Genomic DNA, 27,064 nt, shown 5'->3' with positions numbered 1-27,064 from the left:
AGCAAGGATTGAACTGTTGTTTGCAAACATGCTCTTGAATTTATCTTCCCAGTTGCATGCCAGTTGTGACATGTTGAATTGAAGTTCTTAGAAGCCAGAACCGTAGAAACCAGTACTTAGCAGCCTGACAGGTATGGAAACTGACCAGTACTGTATATGTAAATGCCACAAATATTCAACTTTTTTGCAGTTAATATTTTTGGTCTTTGCCGAGACTTTTCAAGATTGAATTCCTACATCACTGACACTTAAGACTGCCAAATTGTGAAGTGGGCTGAAATGTCAGCAAGGGGCTGAAGCCCCTGTAGTGGACAATAGATGTGGCATATATTCCTATCCCCAGAGTTTCCATGTTTGATACAGAAGTGCTACGCTGAGGATAAGAAGCGTGATGAACAGGTAGAAAGAGGTCAATTCTTGAGCGTTTTCACATCGAGTAGAGGAGAGAGATGTGTGAGAGGGGAGATGTGACATTTTGAATTAACCGCACTCTTTATCCCTCCAGAGTCTACAGATGAGGAGGTCGATAAGCTTCATTGTTTAAATCACAGCGGATCTTCAGCCACATATTCTGACTACTCCCCTTCACAAGGCTCCTCTGGCTCCTCCAATCCATCAGCTAATACTCACTCACATGCACTTTCTCACACACTTTCACACACACCCGCCCTGCCAGCCCCCAGCAAAGAACAGGCCCCGCAGACACACTGGACCAACAGGTACACACACACACACACACACACACACACACACACACACACACACACACACACAGACTCATGCTCATACATTTATGACTATGCATATATGCATTCACACACACACATGCACACACACATACACACTCAAATCCAAATCTCATTCAGTTTTATCTCTGTCCCTCTCTCTATCTCTCTTCGATCATCCATCATCGCTCACTCGTTCTCTCTGTCACCCCCTCCCCACACTATCTCTCCATCTTGCCTACATCATCCATCCTCTCCACCCTCCCTCCATTGCTCCATCTTTCTGACTTTTTCATCTCTGCACATTCAGTCAAGGTCAGAGAGGCTCATTAGAATGCTGCAGAATCCTCTACAGGATTCCTTTTCCCTTATTCTATCTCTTTCTGTCTCTCTCTTGCTCGCCCATCCTCTCCATCCATGGCTTTCTCCCTTGTCCTGTCTGCATCATTTTTTTTTTTAAAAAAAATGTTCAACTTTTTTCTTCTTCTGTCATTCATTTATTTGTCTCTATCTTTTCTTTGCCTCTATATCTTTGTCTACATCACTTAGGTATCTCCGCCATACAGTATCTCCCCCACTCTTGTCTCTCTGTCTGTCTCTCTGTCTGTCTGTCTGTCTGTCTCTCTCTCGTTCTCTCTCTCTGTCTCTCTCTCTTTCTGTCACATGCTTACCTATTTAAAAGCAGTCCTCAGCTGTTGATTACTTGCAAAGAGCTACCGGGTACAACTAACCTATTAGCCTTGTCACCAGTCTCAGCTTAAGCTTGTTGGCATTACAAATTATTTAGGTTTTACCATTTTACAATGTGCTAACAGAGGAGACAGTAATGTTTTAAAAATAAAAAGTTGTTTGAATGGGATTTTACAAGATGATAATACATGTATATCCAGCTAATGTGTTTTTCTTGTAGCACTCTCTCGCTACCTGTCAATATGCAGACTCTCTCTGTAGCATCCCATACAAGTTCATTGTACTCTTCTCTTTTTTTTTTGAACAGAAAATAACTTAACTTTTTATTATTCATCCAACTATCAGTGCAATATACTGTATAAATATTGGGACAAAGTATTGGTTCAAATGTTGAAACATTCAAAAAAACAAAAATTGACTGGTCCGGTCACAAATAAATGATATGTAAATATTATATGCTTTCATGAAATGTTGAAATATTTAAATACTGTGGCAGAGCCCATTTAACTCAAACTCCTGCATGTCTGAATTATGTTTACACAATCTTAAGATTAGTCATTGAATCTAATTTGTGTCATCATTTCTGTCTAGACTGTCCCTGTGACTTACCAAGCCTGCAGAAGCCCCTGCAGTTTAAAAGCCCATTTTGTCATTTTTTGACTTTCAAGTTGTCATTTGGAACTGCCTGGGGTGTTGGGCAGATTTTTAAGCATCACAAGTTTGTTGCTTTGAGTTATATACTTGGGAAACACACAGTATTTGAAAACCATGAGTTGCAAAAAGGCGGGGTCAAGACTGCTTGTGGTGGCAAAAATTAAAAAAGAATATTTGCTTATTTTCACACTTGCCGAGAGAAAAAGACAGAACAAGGTGTTCTTATGGCCTGTTGACACCAGACTACTTTATATCAAGATCAGTATTGTTTATTTCAATATAAGACAAGTAGACGCCATTGAGAAAAATCTTTTAGAGAAATGAAAGTGTCTCATGTTCTGTTCCTGTGCAGACTGGCCCAGTCTTTCCCCAAGCCCATTGACTCCAAGCCCCTGCTGTCTCAGAGGGAAACCCCTCCATCAGGAACCCTGCAGCAGCGTGGAGACCGGCGTCCTCTGAGTGAGCCTTTCGACTGGTCTGAGGCCCCTCACTACGACAACACAGGTTTTGATGCTGAAGAATCTCCTCTGGACACCCCAGCCCCTGGTGGTGGACAGGGAAACCCACCGCTTGGGTCTAAACCCCGCAGCCAGTCGACACATGGGCGCCGCCCCCTCCTCAGACAGGAGCGAATCGTTGGAGTTCCTCTGGAGTTGGACACCCAGACACTCCCATTCCACAGCAACCAACGCTCCACCCCTGACAACGACCCCCAATCCCAGGCTCCTACCCCTTCTCAGAACCCCTGGCAGAACTGGACTCGGACCCCGAGTCCATTTGAGGACAGAACTGCTTTCCCTTCAAAGCTGGACCTGACACCCTCCTCCAGCCCCAACCCTGACCGGAAGGAGCTGGAGTCAAGGTAACTGAATAGAGGCATTGACAGTTCTAACCTTCAGCTGCCTTCTTTTAGGTTCACAGTTCTTACTGTCAAACACAGATGGCGCATCTGCCATCTGTGAAAACGATGGTCACAAAGAAGAGCAGTCTACCATTAAATAGCTGCCTTCAAAGTGTCAAATGTCAACATCTTTGATAAATATTAGTTTTCTTGTTGACTGACTACAGTAGTAGAGTAATCCATCATCGCTTTTTCTTATTTTCACAATCCACTTAGTTGACATTCCCTAATATGCAAAACTATTTCGGTACTTGACTTACATTAATTAAGTGCCACTGTATGCACAAGTGCACCTGTTTGTATAAATTACCAATGCTAATGTACCTTATCAAACAGGCCTCCCGATGAACTGCTAATTTTTGATGGAAACACTGCCATTAGTGTTTGCTTCTTGACCTCTCCTTGTTTTTGACAGCTGGTATTATGAAGCTGCCTAACTTCTCCACCTTGTTTCCTGCTCCTAGATTGGAACAGGGGCCTGGACCTTTACCTGGCAACTGGAGTTATCATGACAGTCAGATCGAACAGACCCGAAAGGAAGGGCTGAGTGTCAGCGGAGGCAACAAGGTCACTGTGATGATGAATAAGAGCTCGGAGCGGCTGTCCCCCATGATGAAAGAGATGAGATCCAAGTTCAAAAAGTCACAAAGCATCGATGAAATTGACATGGGCTCCTACAAGGTCTACAGGTTGGTCTATATCATGTATTCTATAGTCGTTTTTTTTTTCCCCTTTTATTTGTTATATTATTCTCAAACAGCACGCCAATTGAACGCATCATTTGTAATCTAATTTGCTGTTGCGTTTCCATAAGGGGTTCCTATGGATATGTCTTGATGCACATCAAGGGGAGAAGTCCCACATTAAACAGGCCCTGGTTAAGTGTGGTTATCCTAACTGTGCGTTTGTCAAAGACACCCAAACAGTGCACCAGCCGATCGAAGAGAGCAGAAGGACAACAGCTGTCTAAGCGTAAACCAGAGGTGATTCCGTATGTGGCGGGAGTGTTGGAACAGAGACGCATATTTTCCAAACACCGCGTCTCAGTTGCTTTCAAACTCCAAAACACATTGCGCCAGAAATTGGTCCACCCCAAGGATCGGGTCCCCTTGCACAAACAAAGCAATGTAGTGTACACCGTTAAGTACCAGGAGGATTGCCGTGACGTGTACATCGGGGAAACTAAACAAGACGCTGGCCAAGAGGATGGCACAACACAGGAGAGCTAACATGTCGGACCAGGACTCCACAGTCTACACCATCTACAGGCCAGTGGCCACTCTTTCAAGGATGAGGATGTGACCATCCTTGATAGGAAGGAACGCTGATTTGAACAGGGAGTCAAAGAGACCACCTATGTGAGGAGGGAACAACCATCCCTGAACTGAGGGGGGGGGCTAAGAGTACATCTGTCACCATCTTACAACACTGTGATTGCAACCATTCCCCAGTCCTCTGTGAATGGTACACATGGCCATTTTCTCTAGTTGATGGTCATGGTAATTTGCACATGAAACTGATCGTTGGTTTGGGTTGTTATGCCACTGACTGCAGGTGGGGATACCTGCAGTCAGTTGAGACTGAAGAGGTCACTTACATGAGTGATGAACCGTTTCTCAATAAATGTTGTGTCCAGATAAACTGATTAAACTTTCTGTGGATTCCTATGGATAGCTAGAGTTCATTGTTCTTAATCTTCTTATCAGCTACCATTCATTTTCAGCCGGATTATGACGTAGAGTTTATTGTTTTTAATCTGATCATTGTTGTGGTGGTCTCTATTTCAGCATTCCTATGGACAGCTACAGTTCATCCATCGAGCAACAAGCCAGTTTGGACCGCCCTGAGCTCCCTGGTTCAATAGAACAGACTAGTATGGCGCGGTCCCAGTCTGCGCCAATGTTAGATGATGATCTGGGCTTCCCAGGGAATGCAACCAGCAACCAAAACCAGCCAGGACAGAATCAGAAACCTGCTGTGCCACAAAAGGCCTACCACTTTGACCAGAACTATAATCCACAGGTTGACAGCTTCATTCTCTCACAGTATAAAGATGGAGTGTGTGTGTGTTTGTGTGTGTGTGTGGGGGGGGTCAATCAAAAAAAGATGAGAGAGGGAGAGTTGGATAGAGAGAGGGACTGAAAGAATGGGAGGAGGAAGGGTAGTGAAGGAAAAAACAAGACGGAAGATGACAAGGATGAAATGAAAAATGGATTAAGAGAAGGATGCGGGAGAGTGTATTATTTAGTGTATACGAAAATAGTATTTGTATACTGCATGCAGCAAATTTGTAGGTCACAATTTACGCACTTCAATGAAAGTAACCCCTTTAATTTATGAGTATTTTATGTTTAGTATATGTTCTTGATTGTACAAGACTGATGGATAACATGGACTTTCAGAGGAAAATTTCAAGTAAACTCAAGTAAAACACAAGAGATAGCTTTAGAAGTAATCATAAGCAAACTTCATCTCCAACACATATCTCTATGATTTTCAAACATTGTTTCTTGAATAGATTTCACGCATCTATATACTAATCAAGTTCAAGACAAAGAAATGTTAATAAGTGGTGCCTGACCTCTTTAATTTGATTGGATTAACTGAATATCATTTGAACCAATCAGGTGACCATGGACCGTCGAGCCCCACCTCCTTTCCCGAACACGCCAGACTATGTCAACCAATCAGGGAAAGCCTTGGAGTACCAACCAGGGAAGACTTTACCCAAAGACCTGGTGAGCCCTCGTTACCGTGGATATCCACCACTGGAGATGTTTTCCTTCCCCCAGCCGCCTGTCAGTCAAGAAGGCCCACCTTCACAGCAACAGCAGCCAATCCCATTGCAGCGTTCCAGGCCAGGGTTTCTGAGGAGAGCAGATTCGCTAGTGAGCTCTACGGAACTGGCACTGTTCCGCAGAGTCCACGAAGCCCAGCAGGAGGCGCTGCAGGATACGCAGTACAGACAGCAGGTAAGGGCTTGGGGTGGGGTGGGAGAGAGGGTCCTATATGTGGAGTTTTTCCTCACCTATTTATATTTTCTTCTTGTATGTGGTGTAAAAATGGGGGAAAAATAATCTAACCCTCAATCAGAGCTATGAACTGTAGCTGTCTAATATGTGTTTGCAAAAAGTCAGCCATTATCTGTTATATCCAAAGCCAGAACTACTCCACTGGCAATGAGATGGAGGCAGGCATTTCATTCGAATGCTGCCACTTATAGAATGCACCTTAAATGTGCCCATATCATGTAAGTTCATCTACAGTAGTAACTGAAGCACAGTTGATAAAGGGCTTGGTGTTATGGCAGCTTATACCTTAAGCAGGGCACTGATGCTGTCCAAAGTTAAAGGTTTGATTCCCACAGGGGCAACCCACAGTGTAATGTGATATAGAAATCCACTCATTTCACGTCACCATGGTCAAATATGTCCATTTATCATTCTAAGCAATAGCACAATTTAAATTCTGTGTAAGGGTAGATTTTGCATTGCATTAGGATTTGATCACATAAATTGTATAGTCTATGACTATGACTCTCCTTTGTTCCTTCTGTTCTGGTCTCCAAACCTTTCCTCTCTTTTTTCATCTTTCTCCTCCCTCAAGCATCAGGCTGACCCCCCACTCTATGGACGATCCTTGGCCTATTCCACCCTCATGGACCACTCTTCTGCCCTTACCAACATGGCTGACAGCCAGCTGCTGCACAACAAGAGGAATGGCCGTTACGATGACGATTACCCCACCTACCAGGAACAGAAGAAGCCCATGATTGGTTACCCGACCAAGAGCCTGACCCAGCGTCGCCCCCTGTCTGCTAGAAGCTATAGTACAGAGACATATGGGGCATCTCAGGTAGACATCGATTCGTCTGTCCACCCATCTTTCTGTCTCTCCTTTTGTCGAGGCTTTTTATATCGTAAGCTGTCAAAGCTGCCTGTACATATCCTATGCACTGACTTCATACACTCAATACACCCACAGAGAAATCTATTAAAACTCATATGAGGTCATCTTTTTTGTATCCATCATTTCAAAATGAGGTCTGTATGACCCTTTGGAATGAGCTACTAACAAACGTCTGTGTAAGACTTTAAAAGCACATTAAGCTTAAATAAAATTTTGGCAGGGATATCAAAGTAAGGACCATTCAGTTTCTTGTGAGTACTTATAAAATATTAAATCATTGTCCCAAGGCCCGTCCAGTCTCAGCCCGTCCTACCATGGCTGCCCTGCTGGAGAAGATGCCTCCTGACTACACGCTAGCAACCTGCCCCGAGAAACCCACTGATGACACCATTAAAATAAGACCGGTTGTACAACAGAAACCTGATGACGTCACCTCCAAGATGCCAGCTGATTGGAGGCAGCAGCTGCTGAGGCACATAGAGGCCAAACGATTGGACAGGGTGAGTTACAGTCATGCTGACATGCTAAAATGGGAAATGCACATGGATGCAATGACCTGCTCCAAAATAAAGTTAATGCACTCAACTGCTGGCACACATGTGTATGTATATATCGACACACACAATTACAGAAACATAACCAACAATCCAAGCTGACATGCAATTATAAGCAAAATTCAATGCAGACACCCACTCACATCATCAGAGCTTTGTAAGCCCTTCCTGTTTGTATCTGTGTGAGTCTGTATTGTAAGGTTTACTAGGTGTGTTTCTGGCTGCATGTATGTCCACCCCACACCTGTCTCTCTGTCAGCCTGGCACACACTCACTACTGTGAATATATCAAGGAGAAATCATGTGTCCCCAAACCTGGTGCAAAATACTCTATTTTAGCAAGTATTTTATGATTGTGTTGAGTCTGCAAGACAAAAAAAAAAGGCAAGATGTTTAGGAATAATATCAACATCATCGGTCCTTCGTTTCATCTTGCCTCGAGAACTTGATCAAACAAATCTCAACAGGCGGTGATCTGGCTTGTTTTTAGGAGTACCCAATGTTTCAAGATTCCATGAATATTTTTGAAACAAAAACTTTATTGAAATAAGAATCTGGCATTGACAGTAACTTTGTAACATAAATGTTACAAATTTACTTCAAAAGTTTCTAACTCAATTTTAAAAATGTGCATAATCTTGGATTTAATTCAAGATTGAATGCAGTTATGCTTCTTTTTTTTTTTACAATGTTTTATTATAATGTTGCATTGATGAATGAAACTTTACTAAATACCTCACAAAAGCTTAGAATAAAAGTAGGGCTTTTAACAGATCCAATTATGCTGTTCTCAAATGAGGATGTCTCAGTTTTAAGCACATTATGCATTCTGTTAAACTTACATTAAACTTAAATTATAACGATTTTCAAAACCATGTTCTTATAAACACCTGTCATCCATGATTATAAGGGAGCATACATGTTACTACCTAACTAATATTATAGCTAATATGCTAACATCGTAGCAAATGTAAGACTGAATTGATCAGATTTGTTTTTACCAGTATGACACAATGTTCTCTGTGTGTATTTGATCAGTCACTTGCCAACATTTCCTGTGCTTTCAGCAACTTTGTACCATTGTTGTAATTGTTGTTGTTGTTGTGGTTGTTGTTGTTATTATTATTGGTGTTATTTGTTTGTGGAGCTCACAGTGTGTTGTCGCAACGCTGCAGCCCGCTGTGTAGGCCACGCCCCCATATTCACCCATGTCATGTGATGTTGTCTCCTCCAATCAGAGTGGTGTCCTAAAGCACAACACGCTCACCCTGGGCATACTCTGCCAGGGCGGGGGTCACGGCCAGGGGCGCAGCAGCACTTTGAACTTTAACCTTTACAATAACACTAAGCATGAGCCCCCTGCTGGCCACTGGCTGCCACTACCTCCACCTCCGTCTTCTAATGCTGTGAGTATTCCACTAATGGTGCTAAACCCATTACTTCTGCAGTGACCGAAGAGAAAACTATTACTGCTTTGCCTGCTACTACCTTAATCCATCACACGAAGTAGATTATGTTTTCCTTTGACTGCATATAACTGACTAATCCTAAACTCTGCCCACCCTTTTTCACCGTTGCTGTCTCAGTCATTTTGCAATTCTCCAATCTGTTGATGCCCACGCCAGTTAGCTAGCTATTTCAAATTATAATTGAGAGTTTCGGAAGGTCAGAAAACATCTTAAAAAAGCCGACCGCTAGATGCATTTCAGTATGCTCTTGAAGGATACTTTCATGATGTGAGAAGATATAAATATCTAATTTACAGTGGCCAAATTTAAAAAAAAACTTAGGCTAAGTGATTCCACTGGCAAAAAACAAAACAAAACAGGAAAAGCCCCATCAGTTGTCAGTTAAGGCCGAAGACATTAACGTCACCAATGCACTACTGTGTAAATGTAATTACCGCCAAATGCTAATTTGATATTGAAAAGTTCATTTGGAGAAGCACCTTACTCCGTGTCTGGTGCCATTCATAATCTGGCCTGCACCAGTACAAAACCTAGTACAGGCCTGCACCAGAGCGCCATTATTCCCAGCACTAGACAAGTATTTAAGATGCAGCCGGCCAGTCGAATTCCCGCAAACATTAGTCAAACTTTGCATTATTCTTCACTTTTCAACAAATTATGAGCCATAGCTGTGATAGTCGTCACCTATTCCATCATAGATTTTATCAAATGTTTTTTCTGTTATGGAAATGAATGAGTAAACAAAAAATGATAGTATTCATCTGATAAGGGTACGGGGGTGTCACCTGTACATGTTCCCTAGGCACATTTTTTAACCATCTTAGATTTACTGTGCCCTCGTTGCCAAGTCCATTTGCCACGCTGCTCAGGAAAGTGGGCCGATCTCCTGGTTGCCGGCAGTGGTTACTCAGCTCAGCTGTGAGTGGAGCAGCGGGAAAAATTGGTGGAGCTAAGGATTGGTCATTTGCAACACCATATACAGTACCTCGCACCCTAACTACGGCTGCTTCAAATTGAGAAGGAACCAAAACTACAATATACAATCACATTACTTCAGTCACCACTGCTGCAGCTACTCTGGAGCTACTGATCTCACTGTAATTATGGGCTTCCAAGCTGCATTTCCACACATGTGCAGCTTTCAATCCTGTGAAACGATGGGCTAGTCAGGAGATTTCTTTTGACACATTTATGGACGCTTTGACAACACTTTCATAGTGAGCGACTGAAAAGGACCCATTTTCTATTCTAAATTGGGCATGAGGTGCTGTTTGTCAAAGGAAACGTGACGTAGACCACCTGCCTGCCAAGTGAAATATGAACAGCCTACCACGCTGATAATAATAGCAGAGATGAAAGTTTCTCAACAGGTACAAAGTTGTCCTTCCAATTGTGAAGTGTGTTTTGTCTGTCTGTATATATCATTGTTGGATGACGAATAGAGCTGTCTGTGGCATGGTATCTGTACCACAGGAAAGATATCACACCTACTCAAAGCAAAGCACACTCCGTTTATTGACATCATATGGGTGGCAGCAGTAACCGCAGTGTTTCTGTACTGCTGTATGTGAAGGCTGAGCTGCAGGTTTCTGGAAGTTTTCACCATAATCAACACAGGCTGGTTGTTGTGGCATGTTTTGAAATTATCTCAATTTCAAAACGAGTTTTGTCTTGATCTGTGGCTTTTCAGTCTTTGCCAAGTAGCTTGTTTGTGTCAAAACAACAAGCTATTTCCCCAGCCCCCCATATCTACAATTTTATCTGTTAGTCTATATAGACTTGAATTTAAAGTATGATTATATTACTGTCAGTAGCTAGAGTAGAAACTGAGATTTTACTCATCTTGTCAAAGGTTGATAGATAATCTGAGCTCTCTGGTCCATTATGAATGATAAATGATCATTCCGATGTGATGGGCTCTATGTCTCCATCTTTTTCTTGTCTGTGTCTCCATCACTGCCTCCACCGTTTCGCTACTTTCTCTCCTTTCCTCTGACCGTCAGACCCCCTCTCAGCAGGGCACCATGCTGGATAATGACCTGGAGGGGATGCCAGTAAGCAGTCAGTGGGCTCCTTACTCTTTGGGTAGGAGAGATGTCCCTCCTGACAACATCATGAAGAAGGTAAGTCCCTTGTCTGTTCGTCTGTTTATCTCATTGATCCTGTCTGTCCTGCCATCATACTACAAACCAACTAGCCTCCGTTCCTTGACATTCGTGGATCGTGCTCAACCTTCTCAAGTTTGTGGCAGAGCACTCAAAGGAAAATTGCACAAAGAAGCACACCTGATCCAAACACTCCATCTGTGGACCAGATGGTATTTAATTTTCTATCCGGCCTACCTGAAATTCTTACCAGTGTGGTAGACCACACTATTGTACACACATGACATACACATATCATTCACTGCTGGCTCATTTAATTTGTTGCATTAAGTTTGTTATTCAGCCTACATTGCTTGATCCTTGCCTTTGGGGGACGTGTTTTCAACATGGAGTAAAATGTCACTGTTGAGGTCCAGACCCATTCTTAAAACCGTTTTGCAATGGTTGAATTTTAATTGTAATTCATTTGAATTAGATAGAGCTTATCTAATTCAATGATTGGTACCCAAGCTGTGGTTTGGGTGCGTGTGTTTGTAAGAAGAAATGATGAGGTTTGCCTCCTTCCAAGAGCTCTGGCTGACAGGTCATTCTGGAACGGACATAATACATGACAGAGATACCTCACAGGAGGTTTAGTCAGTCAGATAAATCTGGTCCATAGACGATTTTAGACTAGGAGAGATCCACAGTAATGATGCAAAGAAACAGACATTTGAAAGGGGGTATCATGTCATGGGGAGAAGTGGCTCCTCTTTTAAAGAAATGAGCTTCTAGCCGGCAGTGGATGGACGGTGGGAAATTGTGTGCATGGTTGCATCCCTCTCTGAAGGTTTGATGTTGCAGATTCCTTTGCAGCCTTACACGCCATCAGCTTGGAGACATCGGAGGGAGTAGAGAAGTGAACCCTCACCTGAGAAGGGGTGTTATGCACTGTCTGTGAATGTTCTCATTCCTCCGGGTCATGGTTATCCAAAGGAGTTGAATCAAGTGCAACTGGACTTGGTATATATCCGTGAAGACGTTTCACCTCTCATCCAAGAGGCTTCCTCAGTTTGTGCCTTTCTGACTAGACCAAGCTAGTCTGACTGGCTGGTGATGAAACTCAGAATTGATCCTCTAGGAGTCGTTGTCAGAGCTATTGATATGCATGGCTCTTTGTGTTCTGATGTTTACCAACGCCCGTCGCTAACAGAGCCATAGATATGAGTGGCTCTTTTATGTACCGATGTTTGGCCGCGCCCGTCATTATCGGAGCTATTGATTTGCATTTGTTTAGCAGCGACGGTCATTGGGGGGGTTAGTTTCGACTTCATTATTCAGTGGTCATGAGAGTCGTTGGAGCCGTTAGTGAGCGACTGTTGTTCTTGGAGGCTAGGCTTCTCTAGTCTCCTGGGTAGAGATGAAAGGACGGCATTGTAAGTGGGAGATAGGTGGTGTCGCAGACCTCCTCCTCTGTTGAGGGATGGTTTTTCCAGTTTGGCATAGATGGCTTCCTTCACCCCTCTTTCAAACCATCTATCTTCTCTGTCCAAAATGTGTACGTTGCTGTCCTCGAAGGAGTGTGTCTTCTCCTTTAGGTGTAGATAGACTGCTGAGTCTTGTCCTGAGGAGTTTGGCCTTCTGTGTTGGGCCATCTGTTTGTGTAGTGGTTGTTTGGTTTCTCCTATGTATAGGTCAGTGCAATCCTCATTGCATTGTACAGCATACACCAGATTGCTTTTCCGGGTGTGTGGTACATGGTCTTTGGGATGAACCAGTCTTTGTCGGAGTGTGTTGCTGGGTTTGAAGTATACCGAGATGCGGTGTTTGTTGAAAATTGTCCTGAGTTTCTCGGAGACCCCAGAAACATACGGGATGACTGTGTTATTCCTTCTGTTCCTTTTCTCCTCATCGCTCACCTGGTTGGTCTTTGTGGAACGTGTTGCAGTTTTCACAAAGGTCCAACTGGGGTAGCCGCAGGTTTTTAAAGCTCCCCTCAGGTGTTTGTGTTCTTCTCCTTGGGCCTGAGTGCTGCTGGGCACATTGTCAGCTCTGTGTTGCAGAGTTCTGATGACGCCCAGTTTGTGATCCAGCTGGTGGTGTAAGTTGAAAAGTAGATATTGGTCTGTGTGTGTAGGTTTCCTGTAAACCCCAATGTGGAGGCTCCTGTCTTCCCCAATGTGGACGTCACAGTCCAAGAAGGGCAAACTGTTGTTCTTTACGTCTTCCCTTGTGAACGTGTTCTTGTCCACTGAGTTGATGTGTTTGGTAAATGCTTGCACCTCTTGTGTTTGGATTTTGACCCATGTGTCGTCCACATATCTGAAGCAGTGGCTCGGAGGTGTTCCTCTGAAGGAGTTCAGGGCCCTGTGTTCTACCTCTTCCATATATAAGTTGGCCACAATGGACGATACTGGTGAGCCCATTGCACAGCCGTGTTTCTGTCTAAAAACTGGCCCCTGAATTGGAAATATGTAGTGTTCAGGCAAAGGTCCAGTAGTTGGCAAATCTGGTCTGGGCTGAGGTTGGTCCTATTGTGGAGGGTGTCGTCGTCCCGTAGCAAACGTTGCCTCACAGTTTCCAAAGCCTCCATGGTTGGGATGCAGGTGAATCACGAGGTCATGTCGTAGGATACCATGGTTTCATCCGGTTCCAGTTTTACGCCTCAGACCTTGTCCACGAAGTCAATGGAGTTTTGGATATGGTGAGGTGTTTCGCCCACTAAAGGGGTCAAGATGTTGGCAATATGTTTGGCAATGTTGTACGTGACTGAGTTTATGCTGCTGACGATGGGCCTGAGGGGGGTTCCATCTTTATGGATCTTAGGGAGTCCATATATGCATGGAATGTTATCTTGTGGGTAGAGACGGTGGTATTGTATCCGATCAATGGTTCCTCCTTTCTGTAGTTTCTGTAGGTACTCTATTATTCTCCTCTTGTAACCACTAGTAGGATCGCGTCTCAGAGGTTCATACGTGTCGGTGTCGCTGACTAATGACAGTGTTAGTGATATAGTGTTATGCACTATATCTGATTTTTGGCAAAACTGCAGGAATATGTTGCAGTGCAGGCCTGGCATTACAGACTTAGCGTTGGCTTTGTACTTTTCCTGTGTAAAAACAGATGAAAAAAATTGGTAAATAAAAAAACATTACACAAGAATACTTGGGCTCCATGTTCACATGTATGTTCTCTCTTTACCCCTTACATTTTCCCCCACAGAGTGGCCACTCCCACAATCCCTCTCACCAGTCACACAACACCATGATTGTAACGTCCTCTTCCTCCTCGGTCACGGCCCCTCACCGTGTGGTTGGGCAGCAGGGCTATGAGAGTGGAATGATGAATAAGGGGGGGCAATACCAGCAAGGCATGGCCCTGTCTGTCTCTCCCTCTGGGGGGACAGGTCAATATCAAGGCGCCCTGAGTCAAGGTAATTGGTGTGTGTGCATGTGTGCACACACACGTGCACGCATGTGTGTGTGTGTTATTTTATTTTCAATATCTGATATTATCTCATCTTAATCATCCTTCATAGTATGTTTGAATAACATTTCAACTTTGGAAGTGAATCAGTGATAACTGAGATGTAGATGACTGTGGTGTAGTATTGTCCAAGATGTGGATCAGACAGCCTACATTAAAATATTGCACTATAATGCTTTGAATGTGTAAAAAAAATAAAAAAGTTACTTGTTTCTTTTAATATGACCACTTTAGATAAATACAAACATCTTCACATTTTTTCAGTTCTCGAGAGCAGATGACTCTGCTTAGTCTGCCAGACACACGTCAGACATGAACGGTCCATTAACCGACTGTCATTTACCCATCGTTTAATAAACTGGGATAACGACATGCAAGCATTCCTTGGTTGTTCTCCTGTCCAGCCCTGCCGCTGGCGCTGCCCGCTCCCAGCCAGCCGTACCCCGGCAGCGGCGTGCCCATGTCCCTCTCTCCCTCTGGAACCCAACCCCAGTACACCTCCCACCAGCCCTCCCTCCCTGCCACCAACCCCCAGTACCACAGCAACCAGGGGATGGTCCATAGCAACCAGGTTGGCATGACAACCCATACCAATCCACGGCCTCAGAGCGCTCGTTGCCTCCTGCAGACCAAAGGGCAAAAGAGCATGGATGGGTTCCAGGAACAGGTATCTATATCTATATGTCTATCTGTCTGTCTGCTTATCTAGGTGTCTGTCTGTCTGTCTAGTTATCTATGTTTCTGTCTGTCTGTCTGTTCTCCTCGTCCTGTGTTCAGTTTTTATGATGCATTCCAGTGTACATTGTTACCACATATTTGAAAAAAAGAAGTCTTTCTTTCTTTGTCTTTTTGTTTCTTTCGTTGTTTTGATGCTTTGTTCTTTCTTTCTTTCCTTGTGTAACTCTCACTCCCTGTCTTTCTCTAGCTTTGTGTGAGGATAGAGAAGAACCCTGGTCTTGGTTTCAGTATCTCCGGGGGCATCAGTGGCCAGGGGAACCCCTTCAAACCCTCTGACATGGTACGACCCGACCCAGCAGCCAATCGCTGCCTCCCTGGCTTTACCTCTGAGTTGCCATGGGAACTGCTGCTAGCCACCGCAGTTTTCCTGCTGTCTGTGTGTCTGTCTGTCAGTGTCTCTGAGTTTGTCTGTCAGTCTGTCTGTCTGTGGGGCAGCAGTTAACTTGGTTAACTCTGAGTCTGAAGAAGGCCATACTCTGCTATATACTTGAGAAAAACGGCGATCGTGGTTTCATGGTATTTGAAAAAGCACAACAAAACAAAAGATATGTTAGATTTTGTGTCTTTAACCTGAGTTATACACCATGGACCCTATTCAAGTGTCTGGTAAATTAGTAAGTTAAATCAAGTGATGAACGTGTTTTCCCAGTCTGGTACGAGCCTGATGGTTTTTCAACCTACAATGTGCAGAAGAAAAACAAGCCAGAGTAATACTTCACATATGAGTTCAGCAAATTTTTGATAGATGGGTATTTTAAAAAAAATATACCAAGTTACCCGTCCATTTTATTTCCATTCTGTCTGCCCAATGGCTGCAGGGATAGACTCCCGCCTCCTACAACCCTGACTTGGAATACATGGGTATAGAGAGAGAATGAATGAATGGACATTACATGGCTTTAAAGGGATAATAAATGTGAAGTAAATACATGCTGGACTAGTAACTTGTTACACTAAGACCCCCTGAGAAAAGTTTTAGGCGTGTTTGACCATTTATGAAAAAAGTGAGCCATTCTATAATTGCTGGTTTTCTGCCACCTGGGGCGCCATATTCTGACTGGTGTCAGTGCTGAATACAGAAGGCTCACAGCACTTACAAGACTTTCGTGTGATTAAAAAAGCTTCAATGGTTGCACGTGTGAGATTGTCAATTCTGCCTCAGCACAGACTTTCAGAGATGGCGACGACCTCTTTAATTTCAGTTATTAGCGTGAATCGTTAATTTATATCAGTATGTGTCTTCTAATCGTGGTTTTACCATGGGTTTACTTGACCTTTAAAGCCGCGATCCATGCAGATGTAAAGCCCCCTGTTACGGCGGGCGTCCTTTTTCTGGTGGGTGTGCATCTCACGTCACCTCCAGCCAGACTGGTGCTGGTCACAGGGTTTTAGGATATCCGTCACGGGAGCGGCTCGGTCTGAGCCGACAGGAAAATGTCCAAGAAAAGAATTTAGCTTGTGCTTCTAGCTAGTCTAGAAATAGGCCGAAAAGTGCCGCACCTCAGGTTGTCCGAGAATTTCCCCTTTTCATTTTGTTGTCTGCAAAAAAATGATCACAACAACACAACCTAACCCAGAACAGTTTAGTTGAGTGGTTAATGATACAGTTCATAAAAAGTCCACGATCAGTTTTGAGTCACGATGAATGACTGTCCTGAAAGGAAATTAAATACAATCATGTTTAATGAATGAACCATTTGATTCATATAACAAAAGAAGAAGAAAAAGTAAGCCTTTGTTGCCGAGCTTTGAATGTAATTACTGTGGGGAGTGTGATGAGTTTCATTTTCTTTGGTCGTCCCTTTGTGTTTGAGTCTCGCCCAAAACTTGCCTTTTTATTCATTTGCCCCGGATTATCCTTATTCAGAGCAGACAAGAGGGTATTCCTGCTACGGTAATGTACCCCACGTTTCCCTGTCTGACACGACGCCCCAGCTCGGCGAGTATTTCAGCACCTTCGCTTGTGGATTATGGACGTACACAGACTGTCTTGCTGAACCACAGTTTCTTGCAGCTCCTCCCTCGTCTACGTGGTGGTCTAAAGGAGGAGCAGTGTAGATATCAGGAAGTCACCACAGAAGTATGATTTCATACTATTTCTTACCGTACAACGTTCCCTCAGGCCTGTTGTCTTTGCACTATTGGCTATTTGTCGTAAAGCCCTAGTCAAATAGGTTAATCCATGTGACGATGGATCACAGTTTAGATTTTATTCTTTTATTTTCCCCAGATCAAAATAACTTGCCTCAGTATACCCAGTGGAGTCTTCTTCGTTCTGCTGTAGGTTAACAAGCTGTGATGAAGACGAGTTACTCCTGTTGCTCGCATATGCAGCTCATTTTGTGCTGTCGTGGCTTGATTGATCATTTTCAGCCCAGTTTGTTCTCCATAATGTAGCTACAGTTATTGCTATATTTCTTACAAATGTATTACTTTAACTCCCCCCCCTCCCCCCACAATAATAAACTGCACTGACAACATAGTGCACAGAACACATTAGCAAGTATGGCAGTGTTGAGATCAGCCGTGTGGGGAGGAGAAGCACCTTCTCGTTTTTATGAGGAAACTTCATAGGTACCCATCGATTATTAGTGCCGATCAATAGTAACGTGGAAATAAAAATGGAAAAAAACATTGCTGATATCTTTTAAGAGGCTGCTCATCTGTACTCTGGACAATGAAGAGTCCATGGATGATTGAACTGGCAGCCTAGCCCTTCAGTCAGACCCTGACTACACATTCACAATTTAAAAATAAAATCTTACGACATGGGAAAAATGCATTGCTGGCAATTTACACTATGCACATGAAAGATTAGTTGCAGCAAGAGTCCCCCCCCCTTTTTTTTCCCCCTCCCCAATTGTTTCCAGCCACTCCTCGGAGCCGTCCCGGTCGCTGCTCCACCCCCTCCGCTGATCCGGGGAGGGCTGCAGACTACCACATGCCTCCTCCCATACATGTGCAGTCACCAGCCGCTTGTTTTCACCTGACAGTGAGGAGTTTCACCAGGGGGACGTAGCATGTGGGAGGATCATGCTATTCCCCCCAGTTCCTCCTCCCACCCTGAACAGGCGCCCTGACCGACCAGAGGAGGTGCTAGTGCAGTGACCAGGACACATACCCACATCCAGCTCCCTTCCCGCAGACACGGCCAATTGTGTCTGTAGGGATGTCTGACCAAGCCGAAGGTAACACGGGGATTCGAACAGGCGATCCCCGTGTTGGTAGGCAATGGAATAGACCGCTACACTACCTGGATGCCAAGAGAGCTCTTTTTTTTTTTCTTTTTTTTTTTATACTACACAACCTCAAGTTGTAAAATAGGGTAATGGATTTTGTGTTATTTTTCCGTCTTTTGTTTCATAATTGTAAAGATTGCAGGATAAACTAGCTCAGCTTATCAGCACTGTGGCAGCCTTTACATGCTGGTACTCCCACTGGGCTGAGCACTGTGCCGCGTCAAGTCAGTCAGCCTGGCCCTGGTGGTGAGCGAGGGTTTTGTCACCCACACCACAGAGGATTCCCGACACCGTAACCACGGTGAAGACAGGAAAAGATAGTTTCACTGATTTCCATGGCAGGCCACGGATAGCCCAGGGTGAGACGCTCCTCGATAGCTTCTCGGTCAAATGTACACTTCTCACCCAATCAATAGGACTCAGGGAGTTAAAATCAATGAAATTTCTGCATCGCCAGACCCAGGTCGCTGTCGCAGCACGTGGACATATAAATTTGTGAGACTTGATTTAAGGACCAAAAAGATGAAACGTTCTTACATTTTTGGGGATCTGGAAGGGAAAAAAATAGTTCTCCAGACAAATATGGGTCAGATTTGTGATGATGCTAGATTATCAACTGGAATGAATCGAAATTCATACCAGATGGCCGAGAAGGCTTTACTGAACCCTCTTGTGTTTACATGTTGACAAACAAACGCACACAACTGATGGAACAAATGACGCTGGGATCAGCTGGTATCCCCCCATTCACCCTCATCCTCGCTGTTTTTTACTGCGAATAATACACCACGTTGTCTGTCGTGTAGAAAACGTCATTAACCCGGGAACCAATTAAATCACTAAAGTTAACCTATATCAGAATATCGGGTGCTCATGGGAAAATCTCAGTTTTCGAAAAGGTACCTCAGTTTGGGAGTTTAAATGGGGAGTTTACTGTTGTTTTTGTTATACATATATATATAGATATAGATATAAACTACTGTTACCAACATCCCACACTTTTTTAGCCGCTAACCCTGTCATGATGAACGTCATACTCTGGAAGTGTTCGGATTGGGAAGTGTTTGATTGGGACATGTTTTTACGAGCGTTCATCCTCTCACTATTTGATGTTTGACGGTATGATGTTACCATGTCATCATCCGAATTGGCTAAACAACTCAAGAACTACACGCTTTCTTTTTTTTTTTGTACAGGTTGTTGAGTCGACCCATATTCAGCAATTGTTGTTGTTTGTGAAACCAAGTTTAGTTCCAAACACTGGATGCCGTCACTGCATCCGTGTTGTACACAGTGACTGCTGGACTGATAGCTTTAAAATCACTGGACATACTGTGTGTGTGTGTGTGTGTGTGTGTGTGTGTGTGTGTGTGTGTGTGTGTGTGTGTGTGTGTGTGTGAGTAAACTGTAGTATGTGACTACTAAAGCACCATTTGCATCGTGTCGTAACCTGGCGTCACTCATATATGCCACATCTGTACACATCTGTCGCTGCTGAGTTCCAGCGTTCAACACGTGCACACTGCTGAGCCGTGTTCAGCTGGTACAGCCACGTTGTCCGCTGTTCTGTCACAACGAAGCAAACGTCTTTCAGCGCTTAATGCAAAGATGTTGGTGTATTTACAATCTCTGCCTTGGATGAATTGGTGGGAAATATTATCTGCCTGACCTCCTTACCGGGTACCGGCTTCTCCTCATTAGTTAGTGTCGGATAAATTGTGCTGCGTTTTGCTATACGTTTTATGTGGTCCTTAGCCCTGTCCCTTCCTCCCCGATACATTTTCTACCTTTGGAAATGCCGAAAGATATTTTCATATGTGTGCTGTGTCTCTTTCCGTAGCATTTTCAAAAATGTTACTTTGCATATTTTCTGTAATATACATATATTCTCAAGCACTGAGAAGGCCAAAAAGGTCCTACAGTTGCATGCTTGTTAAATAATCCTAATTTGTTTCATGTAACTAATGCCAGTCAGCGTCTGGGTGGCGTGGCGGTCTATTCCGTTGCCGACCAACACAGGGATCTCCTGTTCGAATCCCCATGTTACCTCCGGCTTGGTCGGGCGTCCCTACAGACACAATTGGCCGTGTCTGCGGGTGGGAAGCCGGATGTGGGTATGTGTCCTGGTCGCTGCACCAGCGCCTCCTCTGGCCGGTCGGGGCACCTGTTCAGGGGGGAGGGGGAACTGGGGGGAATAGCATGATCCTCCTACACGCTACGTCCCCCTGGGGAAACTCCTCACTGTCAGGTGAAAAGAAGCGGCTGGTGACTCCACATGTATGGGAGGAGGCATGTGGTAGTCTGCAGCCCTCCTGGATCGGCAGAGGGGGTGGAGCAGAGACCGGGATTGCTCGGAAGAGTGGGGTGATTGGCCAAGTACAATTCAGGCAAAAAAAAAAAAGGGGGGGGGGCTAATGCCAGTCATTGTACATTTACAATTCAAATGATGTATAATATATTATCCACAATTTTACTGTGTATTGTGCTTGCACACCAGATTTAAATCCAGACGAATGAGAATGCATTTCAGAACTTTATTTGGCAGAGTATTTTGGGTGGGGGGTGGGGTATTATGAGAATGAGAAAGGCAAAGATTCTAAACCATCGTGTCCCTGTGTTGTCCTAACGGTGTATCATTTTGACTTATAGGGTATCTTTGTTACTAGGGTACAGCATGATGGGCCCGCCGCCTCCGCCCTGCTGCCTGGAGACAAGATACTGCAGGTAACACTCACTCGCTCATCCTCAAAGACTTTTGGTGAGAAGCAGCCATGCCCCTCTCCCCCATCCTATTTTCCATTTGAAACAACACCAGAGGGGCAGGTTATCTGGCAGGAAAACAAATAGACCGTGGCTGCCGTCAGCACTCCATGATGACAACCAATGATATTAGCTAGTTATAGCTGGACATTTGAAACATGGGGGTCTGGGCACGAAAGATGCAAATCACCTATTAAATGCACCATTGGTCAAAACCCAACTTGACCCTGAGGTCATCTTGATGGACATCTGTGAGCAGGCCATAAGACCTCTGTTATTTCTCCCACCTAGATCTGCCTCTCTGTGTGTTTCTATTGGTCAAGATGTGGCATGCCCCTTCCTCTCCATTATCATTGGTCGGGGATAGACCAGACATCAGCTTCCTTGTCGAAGACCATACTAAAATGCTATTCTCTATTTGCCCCAGCATTCTTTTTAGCTCCTTAGTTAAGTACGAAACTTTAAAGCTGCAATCTGATTTTTCCTCACTATTTTATCCATTTGAAATGTGATGATGTGGCAATTCTGCTGGACAGACAATCACAGTTACAGCAGAACAACGGCGGCCGGCACGGTGGCGCAGTGGTTAGCGCTGTCGCCTCACAGCAAGAAGGTCCGAGGTTCGAACCCCGGGGTTGTCCAACCTTGGGAGATCATCCCAGGTCCTTTCTATGTGGAGTTTGCATGTTTTCCCCGTGTTTGCGTGGGTTTTCTCCAGGTGCTCCGGTTTCCCCCAGCATCAAAAAGACATGCATGTTAGGGTTAATACTCCTGTCTGTGCCCCTGACCGAGGCATGGCAAGAAGAACTGGAGTTGGTCCCCGGGCGCTGCACGGCAGCTGCCCACTGCTCCTAGCTACACAGCTAGGACGGGTTAAATGCAGAGGAAGAATTTCCCCACAGGGATCAATAAGTAGTAAAATAAATAAATAAATCTCGCAGTATAGCTCGATGCAGGAGGCAGAGAGCTATAGACCTATTGCAACTGATTACTCGGGCTGCAAACGAGGCGTGGCAGCCACTGTGGCTTGTGTGCCATCAGCTCACCAGTAAATAGTCCTCACCCTTGTAAAAGTGGGATCCTCAGACCCAAGTCTAATGGATGACAATCTTCATCAAACTATATCGTAGCCACAGTGATACTGATTGTCCAACAGAAGCGTCGCCACATCGCCTTCACGTTTCGATCTGTCTTCTAACTGGTGCAGGGGCACACAGTTGGTGTGACCCTGACCAAAAAACAGTTCAGCAGCGGTATCCAGAGACCGGAGAGGGTCTCCAACAACGGTAAGGGTACAAGTTACAGACGGGCTGCGGATGGATAAAAATAATGATTGATAAAATAATGATTTTATCAATGATTTTATGAATAATGATTTTATCCAGATGGATAAAATGATTGATTAAGAGAGAAAAGTCACAGGTTTCAGCTTTAAAATGTGCAATGTAATGTAAATAGTAATTACTATGGAATCCTTATTAACATGATACCATATCATTGCCACCCCTCCCCAGGCGCAGGTAAATTAGAAATCAAAAGCAGAACTATAACTGAAATTAAAACTAGAACCTAGGGGGCGTCCGGGTAGCATAGCGGTCTATTCTGTGGCCTACCAACATGGGGATCCTGGTTTGAATCCCCGTGTTACCTCCGGCTTGGTCGGGCGTCCCTACAGACACAATTGGCCGTGTCTGCGGGTGGGAAGCCGGATGTGGGTGTGTCCTGGTCGCTGCACTAGCGCCTCCTCTGGTTGGTCGGAGTGCCTGTTCAGGGGGGAAGGGAGAACTGGGAGAAATAGCATGATCCTCCCACATGCTACGTCCTCCTGGCGAAACTCCTCACTGTCAAAGGAGGCATGTGGTCGTCTGCAGGGGGCGGAGCAGCGACCCGGGACGGCTCGGGAAGAGTGGGGTAATTGGCCAAGTACAATTGGGGCGAAAAAGGGGGGGGGGAATCCCCCCTCCCCCCAAAAAAACCAAACTAGAAGGTGTCTGCAGACTCTTCCTAGGCCTCTAACTTCCTGAACACCGCGGCGTCTGCCTACATCCTCTCACACCAAGCAGATAGAGAATACCGTTTTGTGTCACCCGATGCAGCTTACACTTGTGCCGAGTACGGGAAACTGTAATTCGCAGCCGATGGCAGCCAGAACTTGAACCCTAAACTCGCATAGAATAAGGAGAAGCTAGAGCGGAGCTGACCATGACTCCTGCGGCTCTTCATCGCTAAGAGGCAGGCGATGCCAAGATACCTGTTAGAACGGAGCCGGGAAACGAGCGAGTAACGCTCGCCGCAGAGGTGTCGCCGTAAATGTGAGGCCGCCGCCAGAGGAGAAGTGTCAGTAGTGCCTCTGAGAGTTCAGCTTTGCGGTAACGCTCACGTCGTTGCCACCTGTGGGATGGACTCGAGGTCAGACAGGTGTCTCTCGGCTTGTAACCCAGGCCACAGCTCGCACCATCTCACCCCTCATCATCTGAAAGATCTAGTTCCCGGCCCTTCCAATTCTCGTTTCCCTCCCCCTCTCCTCCCCCTCTCCCTCTCTCTCCACAGATGTGCAATTTAGCAGAATGACTCCTTTTTTTATAAAGACTTCTCTCTCCCTCCCTGCTAAGTTTCCCACAGCATGACCTTCTCCTGTGTGTATTCCTCCCTCTCTCACTCCTCTCTCTCTTTTTCTTTGTCTCTCTCTTTTCCCCAACAGTGATGTGTTTCTGAGCTAGGGCTGCTCCCAGTGTCTCCGCCATCCCTCCTCAAACCACACATACACGTGCATGCATGGAACCATGGAAACAACCACCTACTCACAAGCACACACACACACGCACACACACACACACTGCTTGAGAACAAGCACGCACACACACACACACACATGCTGTTGACTGTGCTGCGTGTTTGCCTTGCAGGCTAACGGACATAGTTTTTTACACATGGAGCATGAGACAGCCGTCTCTCTGCTGAAGAGTTTCCAGCGGACGGTGGACTTGGTGGTTCTGAGAGACAGCAGCACACGCTAACATTTCGTTTTCTAACAAACAAACACACCAATGTTATTCTCTTCTCATCCACCCCGCCCCGCCCCACCCCACCCCACCCCCCGACCCCGCTCGGCCGGAGGCTCGTGGAACTGAAAATGAGCCACCCTGTCAGCTCGGAGGGGAACACACAAGACATTTATTTGCCTATTGCTGGACCAAGGGCAAATACTAGTGCCAAATGTACCATAGGAAACATATCGGCTCGGTTGTCTGTCTGTCTGTCTTTCTGCCAGCAGTCGGCGAGATGATGGACGGACGGGCGACAGGAGGACTTCTACGCTTCAGTCGGCGAGTTCTCAAAGAGCTGCTGCATTTCGGATTTTGTGGTTGGTTGGTTGGTTGGTTTGTCGGCCGTTTGATCGGTCGGCAGATTTGGTTTTATCGGCTCGTTGTTTATTAAGGTTTCGGAGTATTTTAGTTTCCGTCCCTTCACCTTTTTATTTTGTGATCTCCCCGTCGGTCTGTTTCTGTTCGTTCTGTTGTGTTCTTTTGTGGATCATCGCCTCACCTGTACAGAGATGGAACTATTAGGACGTCCTGCCTTCTGTACATATACATATGTAATTATAGCGCCGCGCTCCCCATAGGGCCTGTGTGAACAGACATTTCTAGAAGTTTATGACTGATATTATTATTATTGGTTGAAAAAGCTCTTTATTCTCGCCTCGTGTGAGTATACAGGGACAGTTTCTCTGAAGTTTTTTTGTTTTTTTTTTAAAAGACCGCCAACTTGTTTCATATTTTTCTGTATAAAACCTTTTCGCAGTCCATCACTGCTCCCTGTGCTGTGTATGAGACGCCATGTTGGTTTGCACAGCCGTGCTGACTTGAAAGAGCTAAAGCAATATTTCAACGTTCTGCTCTATGAGCGTCTCGGCAGAACCAAACCTGTCCTGTAGGGCCATCTAGCGAGCAAATCATGTTATTGTTTACACTTGCACTTGTACACTACCCCACTTTCGTAGAGTAACACAGACCTAGAAGTTCACATGTTCTTACGTGCTGCACACACACACACACACACACACACATGGCCAGCGTCCTAGCTGTGGCACCCCCTCTGCAACATCATCGCAAAGGAAACCACTAGTTATTTTCTACGGTTTGTGAACCAAACGTTATCGCAGAGCTGTTCACATCCACACTCCGTGTTATGCGTCGTGGGTGAGTTGTGCGGCACCTTCTGAGACACCACAAGGTCCTGTTTTCTAGTCTTGTCCCTACAGTGTCGCATCCATTTCTCGCCGATTTGGGTTTTGAGATGAGGTCGCCGCCGCACGCCGTCTTACCATCAGCTAGTTTTGAGCCCAGTCAGCCAGTCGTCTCACGGAGACCTGGCTCCAGACCCCTCCCTCCATCCCCTTATCAGGCCCAAAAGATGGGAGCTTAAAGCTCTCTGTTGTCTAGCTCCGACCCTCTCATGGCTCGTGCAGAGAGGGGTGGCATAGCGAGTTGGGAGGTGCTTTTCATCCAAAGGACCTGGGTTCACATCCCCATACCGATACGCCTCTGCCCTGCTGAAGTGCCCTTGAGCTAGACACTGGATCCCCCACCTGCTCAAGGGGTGCTGCTCCGTAGCTAACCCTGTGCCCAGACCTCCCCGCGGAGGGCTGCAACAGCAGAGACAGTTCTCCTACAGGGATCAGTAAGTTATTGCACATTATTACTGTGTTGAAATATGTCAAATCCATATGTGATCTGTTTTGGTTTGGTTTTTGTTTTTCCTGCTTTCTTTTTTCCCCTTCTTAGACAACCAGGGTAAAATTTGATCTCAGCCACAAAGAATGGGGCTGCAGTCGTCCTTCCAGTACATTTTAAAGATCCAGTCCAGTCACTTTAAAGCGACCAGACGAGTGTCGCTGTGGCGTACGGATGTTCACAGTGTCGTCTGTATTTCCGCTTCAGAAGTGCAGTTCGGTTTAAACCGTTTTAGTGCACCCTCTCCGAACACGCCCCGTTCTCAGCAGGTCGAGGAAGCGCGGCCCCGGACGTCATGTGACTCTTTACTGATGGCTCATCCTAAGCCACCATCCGGAAAAAACACCACCTGACACTGACACACCCATTCATGACGTCCAATCAAATTAGAGTATTCAATGATGCAATTCATTGCAGAAAGCCGATTGGTTTTCTGAAGCGGTTTAATTGTGTTGACGACCAGGATCGTTTCTCAAGGAGGTTTTTCATATTTTCACCAAAAAAAACAAAAACTAAAACAGCCATTTGAACATTTTGGGTGACTCTCCAATGACAAACCCCTATTTTAAAGAATACGGGGAGATTGGAAAACATGCTTTTCACGGGACTGGATCTTTAAGCACCCCAAGTTTCCTGATTACTGAACCAATCCATTCCTGTCTGTTTACACAGAAAGAAGCTTTGCCCCCGTAGTTATCCCACCCTCCTGCCCACGGTGATCTTCTCAGCCATTGTGATTGCGATTTTACGCCATCCAGACAACAGCCAGGCACAATATGAGCAATGCGGACGTAATGCGGGCACAAGTGCATGTAAAGGAGGCCGCCGGAGGGGGCATAACGGGTATTATCAGCGACAGTGTGCTATCAGCGACATCAAAACCTTTACCATTTTAGGCCTAAAAGTCGCATCGAAGTCGACAAGAGCAGCAGCGGTCCCCGGGTTAAAAGCTGTTCGTTTCGCTGGTTCTGGGCGGTGGCGAGTTTTGTTCGCAGCAAAACGGCGTCCCCAGTCGTCCTGACCTGACACCTCGGTGTCATCCTGCGGCCACTTTGAAAACCAGTTACACCAGTAAGGTACGCCGTACGGTGCGGGTTCGAGGAGCCCCGTAGTCCTGTG

At 45.3% G+C, this 27,064-nt stretch overlaps 1 protein-coding gene across 1 annotated transcript in view; it reads left to right on the top strand.

Annotated features, from left to right (window-relative positions):
- The window catches only part of lrrc7 (leucine rich repeat containing 7), a 58,456-nt gene extending 34,230 nt beyond the window's left edge, over positions 1-24,226 (top strand). Inside the window, exons 21-34 of the mRNA XM_056276929.1 lie at positions 506-719; positions 2,422-2,931; positions 3,435-3,659; positions 4,758-4,992; positions 5,598-5,942; positions 6,583-6,843; positions 7,167-7,379; positions 8,672-8,839; positions 10,906-11,025; positions 14,209-14,428; positions 14,877-15,139; positions 15,398-15,490; positions 21,099-21,173; positions 24,116-24,226. Of these exons, the coding sequence (XP_056132904.1) occupies positions 506-719; positions 2,422-2,931; positions 3,435-3,659; positions 4,758-4,992; positions 5,598-5,942; positions 6,583-6,843; positions 7,167-7,379; positions 8,672-8,839; positions 10,906-11,025; positions 14,209-14,428; positions 14,877-15,139; positions 15,398-15,490; positions 21,099-21,173; positions 24,116-24,226 (3,053 nt within the window). The remainder of the gene's footprint in view (positions 1-505; positions 720-2,421; positions 2,932-3,434; positions 3,660-4,757; positions 4,993-5,597; positions 5,943-6,582; positions 6,844-7,166; positions 7,380-8,671; positions 8,840-10,905; positions 11,026-14,208; positions 14,429-14,876; positions 15,140-15,397; positions 15,491-21,098; positions 21,174-24,115) is intronic.
- Positions 24,227-27,064: the final 2,838 nt, after the last annotated feature.

Source organism: Lampris incognitus, chromosome 3 (genome assembly GCF_029633865.1).
Source record: "Lampris incognitus isolate fLamInc1 chromosome 3, fLamInc1.hap2, whole genome shotgun sequence".
Lineage (NCBI taxonomy): Eukaryota > Metazoa > Chordata > Actinopteri > Lampriformes > Lampridae > Lampris > Lampris incognitus.
Note: the sequence above shows the minus strand (reverse complement) of the source record. Positions and strands in the feature narration are given on the sequence as shown.